Source organism: Motacilla alba, chromosome 5, assembly GCF_015832195.1.
Source record: "Motacilla alba alba isolate MOTALB_02 chromosome 5, Motacilla_alba_V1.0_pri, whole genome shotgun sequence".
Lineage (NCBI taxonomy): Eukaryota > Metazoa > Chordata > Aves > Passeriformes > Motacillidae > Motacilla > Motacilla alba.
Window position 1 is genome coordinate 59,999,313 of NC_052020.1, and position 22,245 is coordinate 60,021,557.

Genomic DNA, 22,245 nt, shown 5'->3' on the forward strand with positions numbered 1-22,245 from the left:
AATGAGAAAGAGACACAAACACACACACAAAAAAAGTCCTATTTGCCAACTCAGAGCTCACCAGAACAATCTGTTTCCCTCGATTTCATTTATTTCAAGAAAAATCTGGTAATTCATCAGAAGTCAGAATTCAATTTCCTGTTTTCTTTCCCGAACAGGCAAATTAATCCCGTTTCAAGCTGCATGCCAGAGTGGAGCTGCTCCTAAAGAGACACACACAGGGGGCTGGAAGCTTTTCCCCCCTTCATCTGCCCACTTTTCCCAGTCTGTGGTCAGTCTTGGGGTCAGCAATGATGGCCTGCACAGCCACGATGGCCTCGTTGATTTTGGTTTGCAGCTCGCGGAGCTCCTCGATGTGCAGCAGGCGCAGGATTTGGGCAGCCTCGTTGATAACAGCATCTGGGGAGGGCACAGAGAGCAGCTGGAATTATTTGATCAGCGTTTGATCAGCGTTTTCAGCTCGCAGGAGGGATTTAAGGAAGGTTTAGTGCTCTGCATGGTGTTCCTGCTGGTGGGTTCCAGGGTGGAAATAGAGAACAAGGTTCCTTGCTGCTGGAGAGGGAGGGGGTGGCCTCCAAACCTTCCCCACCCTCCTGCAGCCCAGGGAATGAGGGAATCGTAAAAGTAAAATGTTTTAATACCAAAAAACCCCCCCAAAACCAAACAAAAAACAACAACAAAAAACCCCCCACCAACAAAAAAACAAACCAAACAAAAAAAAAACCCAAACAAACAAAAAAAAACCAAAAACCAAACCCCCAAAAAACCAAACAAAAAAAACCCCACAAACAAAAAAGACCCCCAAACAAACAAAAAAACCAAAAAACAACCAACCCCCTCAAAAAACCAAACAAAAAAAAAAAAAACCCAAACAAAAAAACCAACCCCAAACAAAAAACCCCAAACAAACAAAAAAACCGCAAAAAGCAAACAACCCCCCAAAACCAAAACAAAAAACAAAACAACAAAAAAAAAACCAGAACAAAAAAAACACCAAAACAAAATATAAAAACCACAAAGAAACAAAAAAACCCCCAAAACCCCCAAAACCCCCCCAGAAAACCTTCCATAAATAGAAAAAAAATTAATTAACACCACTAAAAACACTTAAATTAATATAAATGTATACAAACTAATAAAAATATCATAAACTTATACTTCTATAATTAGAAATAAAAATATACATTAAATAAATAAAAAGCTATTTTAATAAAACAATAAATAATTATAACAAACATAACTATATAAGAATTTAAATATTATAATAAAATTTATAACATAAAATTTAACTATATTAAATAAGAACTTAAATATTATAATATTTATAACATAGAAGTATAATTATATAAAATAAAATAAAAACTCAAATATAATAAAATACATACCTATAACAACAACTTATTAATCAATATATACATTACAATAAAATGAATATAAATAATAAATTAAAGGAAAAAAAAAGGCTGGGTTGGGCTGAAAGGACCTTAAGCATCATCTCATTCCAACCTCCCAAGCTTGGTGTGAGACATTCCAAGCAGTGATTTGAGTGACGTGGAGCAGAAGTGAAGCCTGTGGAGCCTCAGGTCACCTGGCTGGCTGTTCCTTATCAATAACCCACCAGGTTTATCAATAACCCATCGTGTTTATCAATAGCCTATCGGGTTTATCAATAGCCCATCAGGTTTATCAATAACCCATCAGGTTTATCAATAACCCACCGGCTTTATCAATAGCCCATCAGGTTTATCAATAACCCATCATGTTTATCAATAACCCATCGGGTTTATCAATAGCCCATCATGTTTATCAATAACCCACCGGGTTTATCAATAACCCACTGGGTTTATCAATAACCCATCGGGTTTATCAATAACCCATCGTGTTTATCAATAGCCCATCGGGTTTATCAATAGCCCATCGGGTTTATCAATAACCCACTGGGTTTATCAATAACCCATCGTGTTTATCAATAACCCATCGTGTTTATCAATAACCCATCAGTTTATCAATAACCCATCAGTTTATCAATAGCCCATCGGGTTTATCAATAACCCATCAGTTTATCAATAGCCCATCGGGTTTATCAATAACCCATAGGGTTTATCAATAACCCATCGGGTTTATCAATAACCCATCAGTTTATCAATAGCCCATCGGGTTTATCAATAACCCACCGGGTTTATCAATAACCCACCAGGTTTATCAATAACCCATCAGTTTATCAATAGCCCATCAGGTTTATCAATAACCCATAGGGTTTATCAATAGCCCATCGGGTTTACCAATAACCCATCAGTTTATCAATAACCCATCGGGTTTATCAATAACCCATCAGGTTTATCAATAACCCACCAGGTTTATCAATAGCCCATCGGGTTTATCAATAACCCACCAGGTTTATCAATAACCCATCAGGTTTATCAATAACCCATAGGGTTTATCAATAGCCCATCAGGTTTATCAATAACCCACCGGGTTTATCAATAACCCACTGGGTTTATCAATAACCCACCAGGTTTATCAATAACCCATCGTGTTTATCAATAACCCATCATGTTTATCAATAGCCCATTGGGTTTATCAATAACCCACTGGGTTTATCAATAACCCATCGTGTTTATCAATAACCCATCAGTTTATCAATAACCCATCATGTTTATCAATAGCCCATCAGGTTTATCAATAACCCATCAGTTTATCAATAGCCCATCAGTTTATCAATAGCCCATCGTGTTTATCAATAACCCATCAGGTTTATCAATAGCCCACCGGGTTTATCAATAACCCATCAGTTTATCAATAACCCATCAGTTTATCAATAACCCATTGGGTTTATCAATAACCCATCAGTTTATCAATAGCCCATCGGGTTTATCAATAACCCATCAGTTTATCAATAACCCATAGGGTTTATCGATAGCCAGGTGCTGCCAGCCAGGCTGCCTGGACGGGGTTCCGGGCCGCAGCACCGCCGGCTCTGCGGGCAGCAGCAGGATCCACCCCCAGCCGGCTCCGTTCCCTGGGCTGCATTAAAAGCTGTTATTCCAGATTCCAAGCAGACCGGATCGAGGCTTTGCTGCTCCAAACCCAAAATGCTCCCAAATACCCAGCTGGAGGGAGGGATTCTTTCCACCGCAGGGTTTTTTTTTTGCTGTCCACATCAGCTCTGGGTTTGACACTAATAACTCTGTCAAAGGCAAACATTCCCGTTTAAAAGTCCCATTAGGAGCAGTGCTCACCTCCCGTGTCAAATCCAAGAATGTGCTTTTCCAGAGCAACAGGCAGACCCTGGAAAAGGAAAAAAAAAAAACTGGTAAAAATGTCATTTATTGTTTGGTAAATCAAATCAAGTACTGCAGCAGGTACTGGGGAGGAAATGTGGGTTTTGCTTAGACAAAAACGTGTGAAAAGTTGATGGAACAGCTCCCTTTGCGTCCCGAAACACCAAACCCAGAGCATTATTACAGAAAAACCTTCCTGCTTAAGAATCCCTCCGTGGATACACAGCGCCTGCGTTCAATCCTTAAAAGGCCAGCAGCAGGACTGGGAGCCATCACCCAACCCCGCAAAACAAAACTGGGCTTTCTTAGGAACTTCTGCCTTTCAGCAGCTGCCAGCCTTTGAGCAGGGCCTGACTGCAAAGAGCTGCAGAAATCCTCTGCAATCAAGCTTTGCTGAGCTCACGGACACCCCCAGAAGCATCTGCCCAGGCGTTAAGCTTAGGAATCAAGGGAAACGTTCCATTTCCTCAACATTTTCTCTATTAAAACACAAAATTCATTAGTGGTAATTTCTGAGCATTGCTCCGTTTCCTTCGTCCAGCTGCAGAGGGGTGGTCACACTAAATCATTACCCAGGGAGCTTCAACACGCACTTAAAATTAGATTTAAACATTCCAAACCCCAGAATTTGCTTTTATTACCCTCAGCGAGTTTTTGTCAACATTTGCCAAAAGCCTTGCATTTTGCACAACAAAAACAGCAGAGTTCAATACCATCAATTTCTGCAGGGACGGGGCTGCAAAGCTTTTAGACACTGAAAATTTCCTTTAAAGGCTTTTATACACACGGAAAAAAAAAAAGAAAAAAGAATCTGAGCTGATCAAAACACGCATTAAACACAAACTGGTGGCTGCAACTCATTTACAAAAAGTGGGGTTTTTTTTTTTTAATAGTAAAATCCACGTTCAACTGCAATTTAAAAAATCCATTTCCACTGTTAAAACTGGTGATCAAAATGCCACTAAAGCCACTTCAGAAAGATTCCAGAAATATCAGACTTCCTACAAGGATTTTGTTCAAGAACTGAGGTTTGTACTTAGGTTCCCCGGCTGCCTGGGGTGTTTCTGAGGAAAAAAAATGTCATTTTTTTGTCTTTTTTTTCCCCCTCTCAGTTCTTTGTGGATGAATTCCCCAAGGTTCCCCCAGTGCCACCTGGTAGCAGGAAATTCCTTCCCCTCCCTCCTTCCCACACTCCCTGAGTCTGACCCTTTTTGGGAAGCTGCCTTTGGAATCCCTCAGCCCATCCTCAAACAAGCTCATGCTCCCTCAAGCAGGGAATAAACTAAAAAAAGAGCATCTTTCCATCAGGAACTACACACACCACTTCACTTCCAGCCTCATTCCCTACAAACCTGATTTATGAATGCTGCACAAAAATGTGGCCATTTACAAAGCAGTCAAAACCTGAAGAATAAATCTAATTTTCCTTTCTTTTTTTTAATTTTTTAATTCCCAACCCAGCCATCCTCTCTGCTTTGGAGATATTTCTTTTTTTTTTCCCCTGGCACAAAAAGATGTTGATGGTCTCCCCTGGCACAGATTTTCCTGCTTCTCACCACTCCCTTTTCTCCACACCCCTTGGAATGTGGCATTCCTAAGGAAAAAACACTCCCAGGTTATCTCCCAGACGGAGACCTCTGAGCCCTGCTGATGCTTTGAAGATCTGTCAGAAATCAACAATTCCCTGGCAGGGGAAAAAAAAAAAAATTAAAAAAATCCCTGTTCCTCCAAGAAAATCCCATTTTGATCCCAGCTGTGAAAACAACAACTAAAAGCTGCTTTTTATTAACATTACAGAACCTTAAAATGAAGACAACAGGCTCAGCTGCTTTCCCATCTTCCTGCTTTTTGAACAGTTTTATGGATTTGCAGGTCCAAAGCTTTGGTTAATAAATAAAGAGAGAAAGAAATCACGGATTGTTGTGAGCAGCTGCCAAAAAAAGGAAGGAATTTGGGTGCTTTGAGCAGATCCAGCTGCTTTAGCAGGGACGCTCACACTCATACACCAGCAGGGCAGGTGAGGCTGCCTTTCCCAGCCTTTCCCAGCTCTGCCAAATGCTGGAAAGATCTGGAATGACGAGGAAATCCCAAACTAAAAACCCCACAGTCATCCCCTGGAACATCTTCCCAACAGCCAGCTCGGGGTTAGCAAAGAATTCTGCAAAAATCTCACTTTAAGGGCAGAAATTTCCTTCATTGCTCTTTCTTTTTTTTGGGGGGGGGGGGGGAAGAGAGGAGGGAGGAGCTGGATTTCCAACATCCCATTCCTTGAACGCATATGAGGTGTCTATATCAAAAAAAACCCCTCCAAACAAGGAATATTTCAATTTCTTTATGCAGCCAACACTGGTAATTCCAAGGAAAAGCCAGGTCATGCTTTTCTCCTCACTCTACAGGCCTGCTGCACTGAACAGTCAGGATGATCCTGTGGAAAATAACTCAGGGAAGAGCTTTTCCATGATTTCTCACACAGGTGTATTTGTATTCACGTGGAACAAGCCCAGCTTTGTGTCCTGCTCTCCAAACCCCCCAGATCTGCTGGGATCAGCATGGCTGGGATAAACGAAGCTGCCACCACCCTCCTGAATGCAGCCTTGGAACAGAAGTGGTTTTGACCGAGGGGACAGAGCCTTATCTTCGTTAATTAGCGTGGAATAATTAAGCCTGGCCATGGGTACAAACCTCCTTGGACTGGCTGGCTTTGGCTATGGCATCCTGTGTCAGGCGCTCCTGAACCAGAATCCGAATTGCCTGGGAAAAACACGGGAAGGGGACAGGAATTAATTCATGTCTTGAGGCATTTCTCACTAATTCCAAGGGAAAAAGAGCCAAAATTATAACCTCAAACCCAGTTTTGTGACAGTTTTGTTTTTGTTTTTTTTTTGAAACTCTTCCAGCCCTTAAACCTTTCCGTTTAGGAATAATCGTGGCATGTAGGATGTCACCCAGGTGACAGAACCAGAAGTGACAAGGACATGGATTTCACACCATTAATTCCTGCCCCTCCCGGGACAGAAGCTGCAAAATACAAGGAACAGCCTGGAAAGCTTGGGGTTTTTAGCCCGGAGAAAGGGAGGCTCAGGAGGGTGACAGGAGGGGGTCGGGATGTCCTGGCAGGGAACAAGAGACAGGACAAGAGGAAGTGGCCTCAAGCTGTGCCAGGGAAGGTTTAGGTTGGATATCAGGGAAAATTTCTTCCTGGGAAGGGTGGACAGGCACTGGAAAGGGTTTCACAGTGGTGGAATCCCCATCCCTGCAGGGATTTCAAAGCTGTGTGCATGTGGCACTTGGGGACATGTGGCAGTGCTGGCAATGGCTGAGCTTGATGGTTTCACGGTCTTTTCCAACCTAAACAATTCCATGATTCCTAAATGAGCTGAGCACAGCCCCAAAGCAGCAGCACCAAGCCTCTTTTCCTTGGTTCTCATACCTTTAACTGCAGCAATGCAGCTCCTCTGGGAAGGAAATGCTGCCCTGGGATGGAAATCCTGCCTTGGGAAGGAAATGCTGCCTGGGGAAGGAAATGCTGCCTTGGGATGGAAATCCTGCCTTGGGATGGAAATGCTGCCTTGAGATGGAAATGCTGCCTTGGGATGGAAATCCTGCCTTGAGATGGAAATGCTGCCTTGGGATGGAAATCCTGCCTTGGGATGGAAATGCTGCCTTGGGAAGGAAATGCTGCCTTGGGATGGAAATGCTGCCTTGGGATGGAAATCCTGCCTTGGGATGGAAATGCTGCCTTGAGATGGAAATGCTGCCTTGGGAAGGAAATGCTGCCTTGGGGTGGAAATGCTGCCTTGGAAAGGAAATGCTGTCTTGGATGGAAATCCTGTCTTAGGAAGGAAATGCTGCCTTGGGATGGAAATGCTGCCTTGGGATGGAAATCCTGCTTTGGGATGGAAATGCTGCCTTGGGTGGAAATGCTGCCTTGGGAAGGAAATGCTGCCTTGGGAAGGAAATGCTGCCTTGGGATGGAAATGCTGCCTTGGGGTGGAAATCCTGCTTTGGGATGGAAATGCTGCCTGGCGAAGGAAATGGTGCCTTGGGAAGATAATCCTGTCTTGGGATGGAAATGCTGCCTTGGATGGAAATGCTGCCTTGGGAAGGAAATGCTGCCTTGGGAAAGAAATCCTGCCTTGGGAAAGAAATCCTGTCTTAGGAAGGAAATGCTGCCTTGGGATGGAAATCCTGCTTTGGGATGGAAATGCTGCCTTGGGAAGGAAATGCTGCCTGGGGAAGGAAATGCTGCCTTGGGATGGAAATGCTGCCTTGGATGGAAATGCTGCCTGGGGAAGGAAATGCTGCCTTGGGATGGAAATGCTGCCTTGGGGTGGAAATCCTGCTTTGGGATGGAAATGCTGCCTTGGGATGGAAATGCTGCCTTGGGGTGGAAATCCTGCTTTGGGATGGAAATGCTGCCTGGGGAAGGAAATGGTGCTTTGGGAAGATAATCCTGTCTTGGGAAGGAAATGCTGCCTTGGATGGAAATGCTGCCTTGGGAAGGAAATCCTGTCTTGGGAAGGAAATGCTGCCTTGGGGTGGAAATCCTGCCTTGGGATGGAAATCCTGCCTTGGGGCAGAAATGCTGTCTTGGATGGAAATGCTGTCTTAGGAAGGGAATGCTGCCTTGGGATGGAAATGCTGCCTTGAGATGGAAATCCTGCCTTGGGAAGGAAATGCTGCCTTGGGAAGGAAATGCTGCCTTGGGATGGAAATGCTGTCCTAGGATGGAAATCCTGCTTTGGGAAGGAAATGCTGCCTTGGGAAGGAAATGCTGCCTTGAGATGGAAATCCTGCCTTGGGAAGGAAATGCTGCCTTGGGAAGGAAATGCTGCCTTGGGAAGGAAATGCTGCTGCCAGCATCTTTTAGGAGGTGCTGAACCTCCTCCCACATGCAGAGAAACCTGGAGCAAGGCTTCCCAGGCAGGCTTGGAAAAGACTGAGAGTAGAAAGGAATTAATTTTAGCCTTGGGAACAAGAGCAGCCTTGACTTTGACAATCCTGGTGCTCATCTGCTTTCCCTGGCTCCAGCACACGGGGTGAAATCTTATCAGAGCTATCAGTTACTGATACCTACAGCTCCAAATGCCTCCAAAAATAACTGCAGGAATACCATGCAGGCAGATTTCCACAGGAAAGAAGAACTGGCTCTGTCCAAGACATTGCTCAGACTCTCCCTGATGAGCAGCCCAAAGTGACAGAAGCAGCTCTGTGCTTCTCCCCCAGGATTTCTCCCAGTTTTGGTCATGATTAAAGTTGAGCTGACACCAGAAATTTGTCACTTAAATACTTGTAGAAATCTGTCACTGAAGGAAGTGGCCTGGACAAAGGAATGGTTGGATGGGGAGTTTAATTCCAGCAGTGAAACCAGACCTTGTGGAAGAGAATTCCGAGTGCTTTTGGCATTAGGCAATATCCAACTGTGTCCCACAGATGCTTTCTGATCAACATGCCAGGTTTAAATGCAGAAAATGGGATTTAAATCTCTGGCCAGATGTCTGTGGTGTGCCTGCACCCTTTGGCTCTCCCAAACATCCACTCCTGAGTGCCCCAGCCTGGACAGGGATCAGAAATTCCCTGCAAACCTGCTTATTGTGGGGGAGAATTAAAGATTGACACCTTCTAATATCATCAGCTCAACCCCAAAAGCAGCTTTGCATTGTTCCTGGAATGGGGATTTCCACTGCAGGATTCCACTCTTGCTGGAATTAAAAGCAAGAAAATTCCAGGCTGGTTTTGCCCAAATCTGTCTGAAAAAAACAGATGTGGAAATAAAATAAAAAAAAAATACATTTATGCAGAATTATACACCCAGTAAAGTTTGCTTTACTGGGTGTATAATTCTTAATTCTGCATAAATTTATTTCTGCAGAATTATAAATTCTCTAAAGTTTCTTTCAAAGAAGATCTGAAGGAATTTTGGTAAGAGCTGAGCTCATTCATGCTGCCAAAGCTCAGTATCACCTCACCCAGGGTCTCCTCTCCCTACCTGATATCCCTTTTCACTGATTTTTGTGGGGTTTTGAGTGGTTTTTGGTAGTGGGTATGAGATCTCCATGCTCCTTAAAGACTGAAAAAGGATATTTTGGGGAGGGAAAGTAGGAAACCATACTGGAGAGAAGGAGAAAAAATGGATGGAATAATTGCAGGCTGAGAATTCCTAAAAAAAACAGGTTACCATTATACTCTTCCAAGAGTTACAGATTTACACTAAATAAACTTCAATACCCACAGCTTTTGGTTTCTCCAAAATAGGTTTAGCAAATATCACAACTATTGGCATGAATAGAAATTTATGGGTTTTTTTTCAAAGTTAAATGTTTTTATTTTTATTCCAAACCAAACAAAGTTGATTCCCATAGTATGACATGACCAAACAGGAACTTGGGATTTTTCACTCTCATCAATAAAGTGTTTTTTATTTTAAAAAATACAGTATGGGCTTGACCCCAAATCTACAGAGTTCCACCAGAAAATCAGAAAATTTCTTAAAGGCATAAGAAAGATGGTTTAGAAAATTAATTAGCCTATTTAGTGCACTGAAAAGCACTGATTAATTATCAAAACTAAATTAAAATAAATAATGAGAAGGAGTAAACAGTTCATTCAACAGTTCAACAGTTTTTTTTCGAAAGAAAAAAGAAACTTTTAACAGTGGTTCCTCCCTTGGATGTTGTTTTTAAACATCTTTGGCATCATTAACTTTTAAATTTTCATTTTTCTCTTAATTTCTAGCACTGGAACAGAACTTTCTCCTTTGAGGATGCTCCTTAAGGAACTCAGCTAAAATTGTTTACCAGGATAATTCTCCCTGCATGAATTTCCATGAATTGTCTTCTTATCTGCTTGAAAAGAGACTGAGGGGTTTTTTTTTCCTATCTTTGCCTCAAAAATTCGTGTTCATCAGTAACTGCACCTCAAGCTATGAACACACACCAGGCACTGGGGAAAAGAAGGAAAAAAGGAGGTGGGAAAAGAATGGGAAAAGAAGTGGGAGAAGTGTGAAACTCACCTTGAGCATCACCAAGTAATCATCATGCCTCTGGATCTGAAGCAGATTAGCCAAAGCCATCACTCCAGCCTTGAAATCAGGATTATTCACTGGAAAAAAAGAAGGATTATCATTAAAAATAAATGATAACTTATTTTAGTTTCACTGATTCCAGCAGGCAGAACTGGCTGCCTGACTCCATGGCATTGGATTGCTCTTCAGGATGGACAAGGCAATTCCTCAGCACCCTTGAAGTGCTCCAAAAACCAGGATGTGGCACCTGGGGACATTATTTAGTGCAAATTGTGGTAGTGCTGGGCTCATTGCTGGGCTCTGTGATCTTAGAGGGCTTTCCCAACTTTATTTCCATTATTCCAAGCACTGAGGAAACAATTTGGCTGCAGAGGAATCAGCACTGGGCTACACAACCAGGCAAAGTGCTTGAAAATAAAGCAAATTACAGGCAGATATTGTCTTCTGTACATTATTTGTACATTTTTATTGTTTTGTATTCTGTATATTTTTGTATATTTTGTATTTTTGTATATTTGGTATATTTTTATCCCTGCTGCTGGTGAGGTCAGGATCAATCCCTGCCTTTTAGGAGTTAAGGAATGGAAGAATATTTGGAAGATTTAGGGTTGATTTTAGCAGCTCTTTCCCATCACTTTGATTTATTATGGCTGTGCCTAGCAGGAAAAAATAATTAAAATTATGATGACAGAACAGCTGGGGAAGACTGAGCCAAGATGAAATCCCTGACAGCATGGAAGTAACCAGCCTGCCATCACATTTCCTTGGATATTTTTATTTTTTAAGGCATCTTGCTGCTTCTCCCTCACTTCCAATAAGTAATTATGATTTACAGAGCAAAGCTGTTCATGTAAATGTTCAGATCTGCATTCCTAAAGCTTTAAATGGGGTTAAAAAAAATCTACATGATAGGATTAACCAGCTGAGGAACACCCAGGCCAGGGAGCACATCCCCATCCAGGGGCTTGTGGCACACTCACCATCCAGGTTAATCAGTGGCTCTGCATTTTTTGCTGTGTTGTCTGCATTTTTAGCACCATCGGGGGTGGAATCCTTGTATTTATCAGCTGCAAAATGAGGAGGCAAACACAAAAGTCATCAGCACTAAGGGCAAAAAGAACCAACTCAAAGTTTAGCAAAGAGCTGTGGTGTTACAGCTGGATTTTTGGGGTGTGGTGGTTGCCCAAGAAGAGCCTTGTGGGATTTTAAATTGAGATTTCTGGGTTTATAAACTGGGATTTTGGAGCTCCCTGTTCACGATACCAAGAGCTGCCACTCCTGTGAGCTGCTCCAAGAGCTCCCAGCAGCAGGAATTCCAGGAGCAGCCTCAGAGCTGCAGACTTTCATTTAGGGCAGGATCCTCTTCATTACAGCCTCAGCCCAGAAGGCTGAACAAGTGTTGGAACCCTGGGAATTGCTGAGAATTCCAGGCTTTCTGTGCTGCCAGGCTCTGACCCCCGAGAGAACACTGCAGTGACCTGAGGCCGTGGAGAAGCTTCCAGAATGGAATGACAGAACTGGGATTGGGGGTGTGGGGTTTGGATAGAAGTGTGTGATATCACAGGGAAACTCAAGAGTTTAAGGGTTTAGAATATAGAAATATCTATAAAGCAAGATGGAGGTTTAGGGTTGGAGGCTGCTCCTTCTTCTCCATGGCTTTGGGTGGTTTTGTGTAATTGGATAAAAAGTCCCCATTGCAGGCAGGGCTGGTTGGTTATTGGGTTAAAAGTGAAAATAATTGAGGTGTCATTTCTTAATTGGACACTTTATCCTGAAAAGGTCTTGTAGAGAGAGAGATGGGGCTCCATTTTTAGTTTGTGAGAGTGCAGTGCTGCAGAGCTCAGGGTTTGTGAGACTGTGACAGAGATAAGAACTAACAAACATCTGAGTCCCAACAAGAAATGCCATGATGCCTTGAGAAGGCTGACCTAGAGCAGAGGCTGGATGGAGCTAAAGAACAAAGCAGGGATTTATTAAGAGGCCTCAATGGATCCACCTTGGGCAGCACAACCCAAAATGGCCACAAAAATGGACAACTGCTCCCGGGGTCTCTGCCTTGGCTCAGCTCTGCTCCATTTGCACCTTGCAGTTCATTGTCCAGTTCCAGCTTTAGCCCAGGCACTCCCACCCTGCTTGTTTGTCTCTCTGCAGCCCACGCTGTTTGTGCTCCTGGGCTGAGCTTTGGATCATTTGTCCTTGGTCCCAGCTGGAGCAGGAATTGTTTTGTCTCCCTGCTCTGTGCAGAGAGCTCAGCATCCCCTGATGTGAACCCAGCCCCACACACTAAAGCAGCACAGAACCTGAAAAATAGAAAAGCTAAACCTGAGGCATCACTGTCTTGCAATTTAATCCCAACCCTGGCAAAAAGAAGCAAAGACTCAGCACACAAGCTGCATCTCCCAGATCTGCCATTTCTAAAATCCATCAGCTCCTCTGCCTTGAGCAGGGATCAAGAACTGGGGGGTGATGTTGGTCCTGATGAGCAAATGAAACATTTCCAGCTCAGGGTTTGTTTCACAGCCCACTCTGGGGTTTTCCAAGCCTTTGGAGGATGGAATCTCCCGAACTCCTCCTTTTTCACACAATCCCGAGGAACAGGCAGCTCATTTTGCCCATCACGAGGGACTGAGAATCACATCACAGGTATTTGTATCCCATCCCTGCTCTGGGCAGAGCTCAGCCCTGCAGGGATTAAAGGGAATGGAAAAGCAGCACTTTGGCTGCTGTTAGTTTGCCACCAGTAACCACATTTGTATTCCCACTCTCTCCACAAGGAGAGGGAACTGCTGTGACTTAGGGAGATTTTAACTCCACTTTTTCATAACTTTGTCCTAGTTCCCAAGGGTTCCACATCCACTCCTTGCTAAAAATAAAAAAAGGGGGGGGTCTAAGAATAACTTCTCTGAATAAATGTAGTGCTAAATATAATGCATTTCATACACTTCAGAGGAAGTTCTCATAAAGGCAATCCCACAGGGAGAAGGGGGTAAATATCTACAATGGGATTGGCTCTGTCCAGAAATAATAAAATAAAATAAAATAAAATAAAATAAAATAAAATAAAATAAAATAAAATAAAATAACAAATGCAATTACACTGCTCCAGTCCTGTGGGAGCTGAAAAGAACCAGCTCCTCTGAGCAGGGGGTGGAAACAAGCACACAAAATTGTGGTTTATTTTTTTAAAGAAGTGAAATATCCTTTTGGCACGGTCTGATTTTGATGAAGACCTAAAACCAGTGTGAATTTACACAGGGGAAGGTGTCCCTGCCTATGGAACTCAGCGGCGTGTGCAAGGGCACTGTGACATCACAGCCCATTTGGTGACACCGTGGGGGTGACAGCTCCTGTCCCCACGCTGCAGAGCTCCTGGTGCCACACGGGGATGGCCTGAGCAGCGTCCCAGAGGGATGCCCAGCCTGGAGCAGCTCCTGCTGCTGGCCTTTGGGTTCAGCTGTTTCTACCCCAGCAGCACCCCCCGCTCCTGCCCACCCTCCTGGGCCACCCTGGTGTGGGATGTGCCCCAGCTGGAGAGGGGCAGTGCCCACAAGGGCATCACCACGGCACAGGTGCTTTACTGGAGCATCCCAGCCCTGGGCCTGCTGCTCCTGCTGCTTTTCCTCAGCAGGACCTGCTGGAGGAAGGTGAGGGAGGGGTGCCAGGGGGGACATGGGGACAAGGAAGGGCCTTCCCAGACTGTGCCAGGCACAGGTGGGTCCTGGTCACTGTGGAGAAAACCAGGACAGGCTCAATTCCTGGGGATTGGAATGAGATGGGCTTTAAGGGACCTTCCAACCCACACCATTCCATGATTCCCACAAAGCTGCTCCCCGGGGCAGCCCAGGAGAGACCTGAGGTGCCTCTGTCCCTGTCACCCTGTGCTGTCCAGAGAAGTGGCAGGAAGGATGGATGCTCCTGCAAGACCTCCAAGCTGCTCTCCAAGCTGAAGGAAGATCCTGACTTGCTGAAGCTCTACCTGAAGCACCTGCAGAAGTGCAGGACATCCTTTGTGGAAGTGTTCCAGGTCAGGTTGGATGGGCCCTGCCCAGGGGGGTGGACTGGAAGGTCTTTACAGCTTCCTTTCAATCCAAATCTCTCTGTGATTCTCCAGAAAAAGCAGCAAGAAAACACAGGAGGGCTTCAAGGAGGAGAAGACACATTTGGCTGTTTGCCAACACATTCCCAGCTGTAGCAAGGATCCCAGGAAAGCTGGACAGTGGATGGAGCTGTCCCAAAGCACAGGGACAGCACAGCTTTGGCAATAAAGGTTGCAGGTGAAACTGTCCCCAAGGTAAATGGGACATGGAACGGATCCAAGGAACACAGGCAGTGACCCCACACTGGGAATGCTGCAGAGCTCCTCCAAACCAAAGAGAAGGAATTCCTGGCTGGGAGGGTGGGCAGCCCCTGGCACAGGGTGCCCAGAGCAGCTGTGGCTGCCCCTGGATCCCTGGAGGTGCCCAAGGCCAGCCTGGATAGAGCTTGGAGCAGCCTGGGATAGCGTAAAGTGTCCCTGCCCATGGATCCTTGAGGTTCCTTCCAACCCAAAGCCCGCTGGGATTGTGTGAAGTGAATCAGAATCCCCCATTCCCCTCCCATTTTGAGGTTTTTAATGGATTCCCTCATACCATTATCTCCATACTCCAGCCTCACGGCCAAGCCAAGCAGCCAATCCACAGTTTCCTGTCGTTCCTGTATTTTGAAGGGACAGTTCACATCTTTCATGTACTGGAGAGAACAAAAAAGAGAGAAAACAAATGGATTTTAGTGGAGGAACCAGTTGGGAGCACAGAACTGTTGCCACTTTCCCACAGGCCTCACAGAAAATGTTAATTAACAAGAGGTGTCACTGTGAAATTCCTGCTGTGGCATCTGATCCGTGTTGGAGTGTCCCAGCCCACCTCTGGCTCAGGTCTGACACCTGATAATGGAATTTGATTTTTAATGAATGTTTTTTTATTGCCAGACTGTACCAAAATGCCCCCGCTTCACTCTCTGCCCATGTCACAGAGCAAATGGAACAGGGGAAGGGGGAACAAACTGGAATGAAGCCACCTAAGGCTTCCCCAAACCAGAGCAGTCCCTGGAGCAGCAAAAATTCCCCTTTTTTAGGGATTTTGTCCAACAAGAGAGGACAAAACCAGGCTGAGGTTCTGTCCCAGACCACGAGACCCAGCCCTGGCTGCTGCCAAGGCTCCCAAAAACCAGGGCATGGTGACATCCTGTCATGTCCCTGTGCTGCAGGGACAGGAGTGCCACACAGCTGGGAAAAGGATGCCAGGGACTGGAAAGCAGAAATTGCCTGGGAATTATGGAGAGGACACTGTCACCAAGGCAGGAAAGGCCCCACAGCAGCACCAGCTGCCAGGAATTCCAGCTGTTCCCATCTACCTCCAGGATATTGGAATAATTCACTGAGCAAATAAAGAGTTTCCAGGAGGGGAAAAAAAACTTTGGGATGGATGGGCACTGGGAATTACAGAGCAAGAGGAAAAGCTCCAAGAGCTTTGTGGGGGCTGCAAGTGTTCAGGAGCACAGAGATCACCCAGAGTCCATCTGGGTGCAGAAAATCCATCTGGGTGCAGGAAAAAATCCATGTGGATCCAGAAAAATCCACCTGGATCTAGAAAATCCACCTGGAACCAGGAAAAAATCCATCTGGGTCCAGGAAAAAATCCATGTGGATCCAGAAAAAAAAAAAAAATCCATGTGGATCCAGAAAAATCCACCTGGATCTAGAAAATCCACCTGGAACCAGGAAAAAATCCATCTGGGTCCAGGAAAAAGTCCACCTGGAACCAGGAAAAAAAAAATCCATCTGGAACCAGGAAAATCCACCTAGGTCCAGGAGAAAATATCCATCTGGGTCTAGGAGAAAAAAACATCTGGGTCCAGAAAAATCCAGCTGGAACCAGGGGAAAAAAAAAATCCATCTGGGTCCAGGAAAAAACCCCTTCTGGATCCAGAAAAATCCATCTGGATACAGGAGAAAATCCAGCTGAGTCTAGGGGAAAAAAAATCCTCTGGGTCCAGAAAAGAAAAAAATCCATCTGGGTCCAGAAAAATCCACCTGGAACCAGAAAATCCAGCTGGATCCAGAAAAAATCCAGCTGGATACATGAAGAAAATCTGTCTGGGTCCAGGAAAATATAATCCACCTGAATCCAGAAAAAAAAAATCTACCTGCATCCAGGAAAAAAATCCACTTGGATCCAGGAAAAAAGATCTATCTGGGTCCAAAAAATAAATCCATCTGGGTCCAGGAAAAAAATCCATCTGGGACCAGAAAAAAACCCTATTCTGGATCCAGAAAAATCCATCTGGATACAGGGGAAAAAAAAATCCATCTGGGTCCAGAAAATCCATCTGGAACCAGAAAAATCCAGTTGGAACCAGGAAAATCCAGCTGGATCCAGAAAAAAAAATCCAGCTGGATACATGAAGAAAATCCACCTGGGTCCAGAAAAAATCTGTCTGGGTGCAGAAAAAAGAAAGAATATCCACCTGGGTTCAGGAAAACAATCCATCTGGAACCAGAAAAAAAAACCCTTCTGGATCCAGAAAAATCCATCTGGATACAGGGGGGAAAAAAATCCATCTGGGTCCAGAAAATCCATCTGGAACCAGAAAAATCCAGCTGGATCCAGAAAAAAAAATCCAGCTGGATACATAAAGAAAATCCATCCAGGTCCAGAAAAAATCTGTCTGGGTCCAGAAAAGAAAAATAAATCCACCTGGGTTCAGAAAAAAAATCCATCTGGAACCAGAAAAAACCCCATTCTGGATCCAGAAAAATCCATCTGGGTTCAGAAAAAAAATCCATCTGGAAGCAGAAAAAAACCCAAAACTATTTGGAACCAGGAAAAAAGTCCATCTGGAACCAGAAAACTCCATCTGGGTCCAGAAAAATCCATCTGGAATGGCAGGGGGTGCAGGGATGAGCTTCCCCCCACGCTGGCAAGGCCTGCAGGAGCTCATCCACCTCCTTTTGGGACAGCAGGGGCATTCATGCAGAAAAAAATTTAAAAATTGTTTATTTGCAGTCAGTCTTTTTTCTGCTTCAAGAGCTGCATCAAATCAGGCGAAAGAAAAAGGAAAAAAAACCAGTTTAGGATGGACACTCCACCTATTAAACAAACAAGGCTGAGGGAAAACTACGCACAAAATTCCCCCCAAACTCCAGCCTGGCTTCAATAATCCTTGAAATTCCTGGAAACGTAACAGCAGAAATATTCCGAGTTATTTATCCCCGCTCCACAGCCACAGCAGCTGGGAAATATCATCTCCAGCAAGGGCTGGAGCAAGGAAATACCTTCTCCAAGGATCTGGGCCAGTCCTCACTGTGGATGTTCCTCAGATTGCCTCGGTCCTCGATCTTGTAGTGTCGGATTTTCTGGTCCTCCAGCCAGACAATGAAATTCCTGAACTCTGTTTCATCTGGGGGGAGGAAGGAAAAAAATCAGGAATTCCAATATATTTTAAGTTTTCATCTGATTCATACAGATCTTGATGCCTCTGAGCACTTTTCCCATTAAAAACCTCATATATATATATATATATATATATATATATATATATATATATATATATATATATATATATATATGTATATATATATATATATGTATATATATATGTATATAAAATATATATATTTATATTATATATATATATATATATATACATATATAAAACCCACTAAATATATATTTAGTGAGTTATAAATATATATATTTAGTGGGTATTTATTTAGCTAGTTTATATTTATTAGTTAGTATATATTTTTATATTTATGTATTTAGTTAGTATATATTTATATATTTATTTATGTATTTAGTTAGTATATATTTATATATTTATTTATGTATTTAGTTAGTATATATTTATATATCTGTTATATATATTTATATATTTAGTTATGAAATATTTACTTTAGTTAGTATGTATTTATATATGTGTAATATATTTTTATTTATACATTTAGTTGGTATAGATTTATTGTAGTTAGTATATATTTATAACATATATTTATTTATGTATTTAGCTAGTATATATTTATTCTAGTTAGTATATACTTACATATTTAAAATATATATTTAGTTGGTATATATTTATTTTAGTAGATACTTGTATATCTATAGTATATATTTATTTATATATTTAGCTGGTATATTTATTTTAGTTAGTATATATTTATATAACTATTATATATATTTATTTATATATTTAGTTGATATACATTTATTTTAGTTAGTATATATTTATAATATATACTTATTTATGTATTTAGTTAGTATATATTTTAGATAGCATATATTTATATATTTATTATATTAATTTATTTATATATTTAGTTAGTATATACTTATTTTAGTTAGTATGTATTCATATGTCTATTACATAAATTTATTTATATATTTAGTTAATATATTTTTATTTTATATAAATATATATCTATAATATATATTAATATATTTAGTTAGTATAGATTTATTTTAGTTAGCACATGTTTATTTATATATTTAGTTAGTATATATTTATATATCTATAATATATATTTTATACTTAGTATGTATTTATTTTAGTTAGCACATATTTATATATTTATTTATATATTTAGGTAGTATATATTTATATATCTATAATATATATTTTATACTTAGTATGTATTTATTTTAGTTAGCACATATTTATATATTTATTTATATATTTAGGTAGTATATATTTATATATCTATAATATATTTTTTACACTTTGTATATATTTATTTTAGTTAGCACATATTTATATATTTATTATATATATTTATTTATATATTTAGTTAGTATATATTTATATATCTATAATATATATTTTTATACTTAGTATATATTTATTTTAGTTAGCACATATTTTTGTAGCTACAATATATATTCATATATTTAGTTAATATATATTTATTTTAGTTAGCACATATTTATATATTTATTTAGTTAGTTAGTTAGTATATATTTATATATCTATAATATATATTTTATACTTAGTATGTATTTATTTTAGTTAGCACATATTTTATATTTATTTATATATTTAGTTAGTATATATTTATATATCTATAATATATTTTTTACACTTTGTATATATTTATTTTGGTTAGCACATATTTATATATTTATTATATATATTTATTTATATATTTAGTTAGTGTATATTTATATATCTATAATATATATTTTTATACTTAGTATATATTTATTTTAGTTAGCATATATTTTTGTAGCTACAATATATATTCATATCTTTAGTTAGTATATATTTATTTTAGTTAGCACATATTTATATATTTATTTATATATTTAGTTAGTATATATTTATATATCTATAATATATACTTTTATACTTAGTATGTATTTATTTTAGTTAGCACATATTTATATATTTATTTTAATTTGTATATATTTATATATCTATAATATATATTTTTATACTTAATATATATTTATTTTAATTAGCATATATTTTTGTAGCTACAATATATATTCATATATTTAGTTAGTATATATTTATTTTAGTTAGCACATATTTATATATATGTATTTATTTACTTAGTATATTTTATATATCTATATTTTTATACTCAGTATATATTTATTTTAATTAGCATATATTTTTGTATCTACAATATATATTCATATATTTAGTTAGTATATATTTATTTTAGTTAGTATGCATTTATAAATATAAATATATATATAATAGTGGGTTATGAATATATTGATATATAAACTCCTACTATATATAATATACATAAAAGCCCACTAAAATCGTGCATCTCTGACCAAAAATCACCCCGAGTGGTTTCCACGTTTCAGCTGAGTGACCTCACTAAAGGCTCAGCCAAGAGATTCCTGTCATGGGGACACAGTGACACCCACGGAGCACAGAGAGGCGCAGGAACGCCCGAGGACTGGGCTTTGAGACCCAGCACGAGCCCCACGCCCAGCGCCCCCCAAAAGCAGCAGCAACATCCTCGCTGCACGCTGCTCCCGCTCCCTGCTGCCTCCTCTCCACCCAAATCCCCAGTTCTGGGGCTGGGGCTCCACGGCTCCCAGGCTGTGTGCCCACAGGGATGTGCGGGCTGGTGACACACGAGGTGACAGCTCTGGGGCGTCACCGCTGCGCCAAAGCCCAGCCGGGGCACGCTGGCCCTGGATCGGCTCCAGCCACGGAATGGGTTGGTGGGAAGGGACCTTTTCCATCCCATCCCATGGATCTGTTTCCATCCCATCCCAATCCCGTGCATCTCATCCCAATCCCCATCCCATCCCATGGATCCCATCCCATCCCATCCTATGCCATCCCATCCCATGCCATGGATCCCATGTCATTCCATCCTATCCTATCCCATCCCATCCCATGGATCCCATGCCATGGATCCCATGCCATTCCATCCTATCCTATCCCATCCCATGGATCCCATCCCATCCCATGCCATGGATCCCATGCCATCCCATTCTATCCCATCCCATGGACCCCATCCCATCCCATCCTATCCTATCCCATCCCATGGATCCCATGCCATGGATCCCATGCCATCCCATGCCATGCCATGCCATCCCAATCCCATCCCATCCCATCCCATGGATCCCATGCCATGGATCCCATCCCATCCCATCCCATAGATCCCATGGATCCCATCCCATCCCATCCTATCCTATCCTATCCCATCCCATGGATCCCATCCCATTCCATCTTATCCCATGGATCTCATCCCATGGATCCCATCCCATGGATCCCATCCCATCCCATCCTATGGACCCCATCCCATGGATCCCATCCCATCCCATCCTATGGATCCCATCCCATGGATCCCATCCCATGGATCCCATCCCATTCCATCTCATCCCATGGATCCCATCCCATGGATCCCATCCCATTCCATCTCATCCCATGGATCCCATCCCATTCCATCTCATCCCATGGATCCCATCCCATCCCATCCCAATCCCATCCCAGCCTCCCCCCGGCCGCCCCGTAGTCCTCTCACCCCTGCAGTTGAAGCCGGCAGGGTTGTGGTAGTCGAGCGCCGAGAGCTTGCGGCGGAACATGGTCCCGGTCCCGAGCCGGCCCGGCCCCGGCCCCGATCCCGAGCCGGATCCCGATCCCGATCCCGATCCCGGTGCCGGCGCCGCCTCCCCCGCTCAGGCCGCGCCGACGGCTCCGCACGGACCGGAAGCTGGTGAACGCCCGCCCCCTGCGCGGCGTTCTGCTCGCTCATTGATCAGCGCGCTGAGCGGCGGCAGCCATAACCAATCAGAGAGCGGAACGGGCTGCCGGGAGGGGAAGTGGCTGGTCCGCCTTGGAATGGACGCGACGGCGAGGGGGCGGGGTCTGAATGGGGTGGGGCGTGCGGTGGGCGGGGTCTGTTTGAGGGGGGGAGCAACATGACGGGGTCAGCCTGAGGGGGCGGGGTCTGAACGGGGCGGGGTCAGCCTGAGGGGGCGGGGTCTGAACGGGGCGGGGTCTGTGGGGGGCGGGGCTTTGGCGCCATGTCCGCCCAGTGGGGAACTGCCCTGTGCGCTGCCCTGTACTGGGAGCTGTGCTGGGGGGCACTGGGAGCACTGAGCTGTACTGGGAGCTGTGCTGGGGGGCACTGGGAGCACTGAGCTGTACTGGGAGCTGTGCTGGGGGACACTGGGAGCACTGAGCTGTACTGGGAGCTGTGCTGGGGGGCACTGGGAGCACTGGGAGCTGTGCTGGGGGGCACTGGGAGCACTGGGCTGTGCTGGGAGCTGTGCTGGGGGGTACTGGGAGCACTGAGCTGTACTGGGAGCTGTGCTGGGGGGCACTGGGAGCACTGGGAGCTGTGCTGGGGGGCACTGGGAGCACTGAGCTGTACTGGGAGCTGTGCTGGGGGGCACTGGGAGCACTGAGCTGTGCTGGGAGCTGTGCTGGGAGCAC

At 43.0% G+C, this 22,245-nt stretch overlaps 1 protein-coding gene across 1 annotated transcript; it reads right to left on the reverse strand.

The window, feature by feature from the left end:
• Positions 1-36: 36 nt before the first annotated feature.
• Positions 37-21,534, reverse strand: RTRAF (RNA transcription, translation and transport factor). Its single transcript, XM_038138869.1, has 8 exons — positions 21,332-21,534; positions 17,618-17,742; positions 14,934-15,033; positions 11,286-11,372; positions 10,294-10,382; positions 5,964-6,032; positions 3,240-3,288; positions 37-399 (listed from the first exon to the last, which is right to left on the reverse strand). The coding sequence occupies exons 1-8, from the start codon at positions 21,390-21,392 to the stop codon at positions 245-247; spliced, it is 735 nt and encodes a 244-aa protein (XP_037994797.1). The 5' UTR covers positions 21,393-21,534; the 3' UTR covers positions 37-244.
• Between the last annotated feature and the right edge of the window lie 711 nt (positions 21,535-22,245).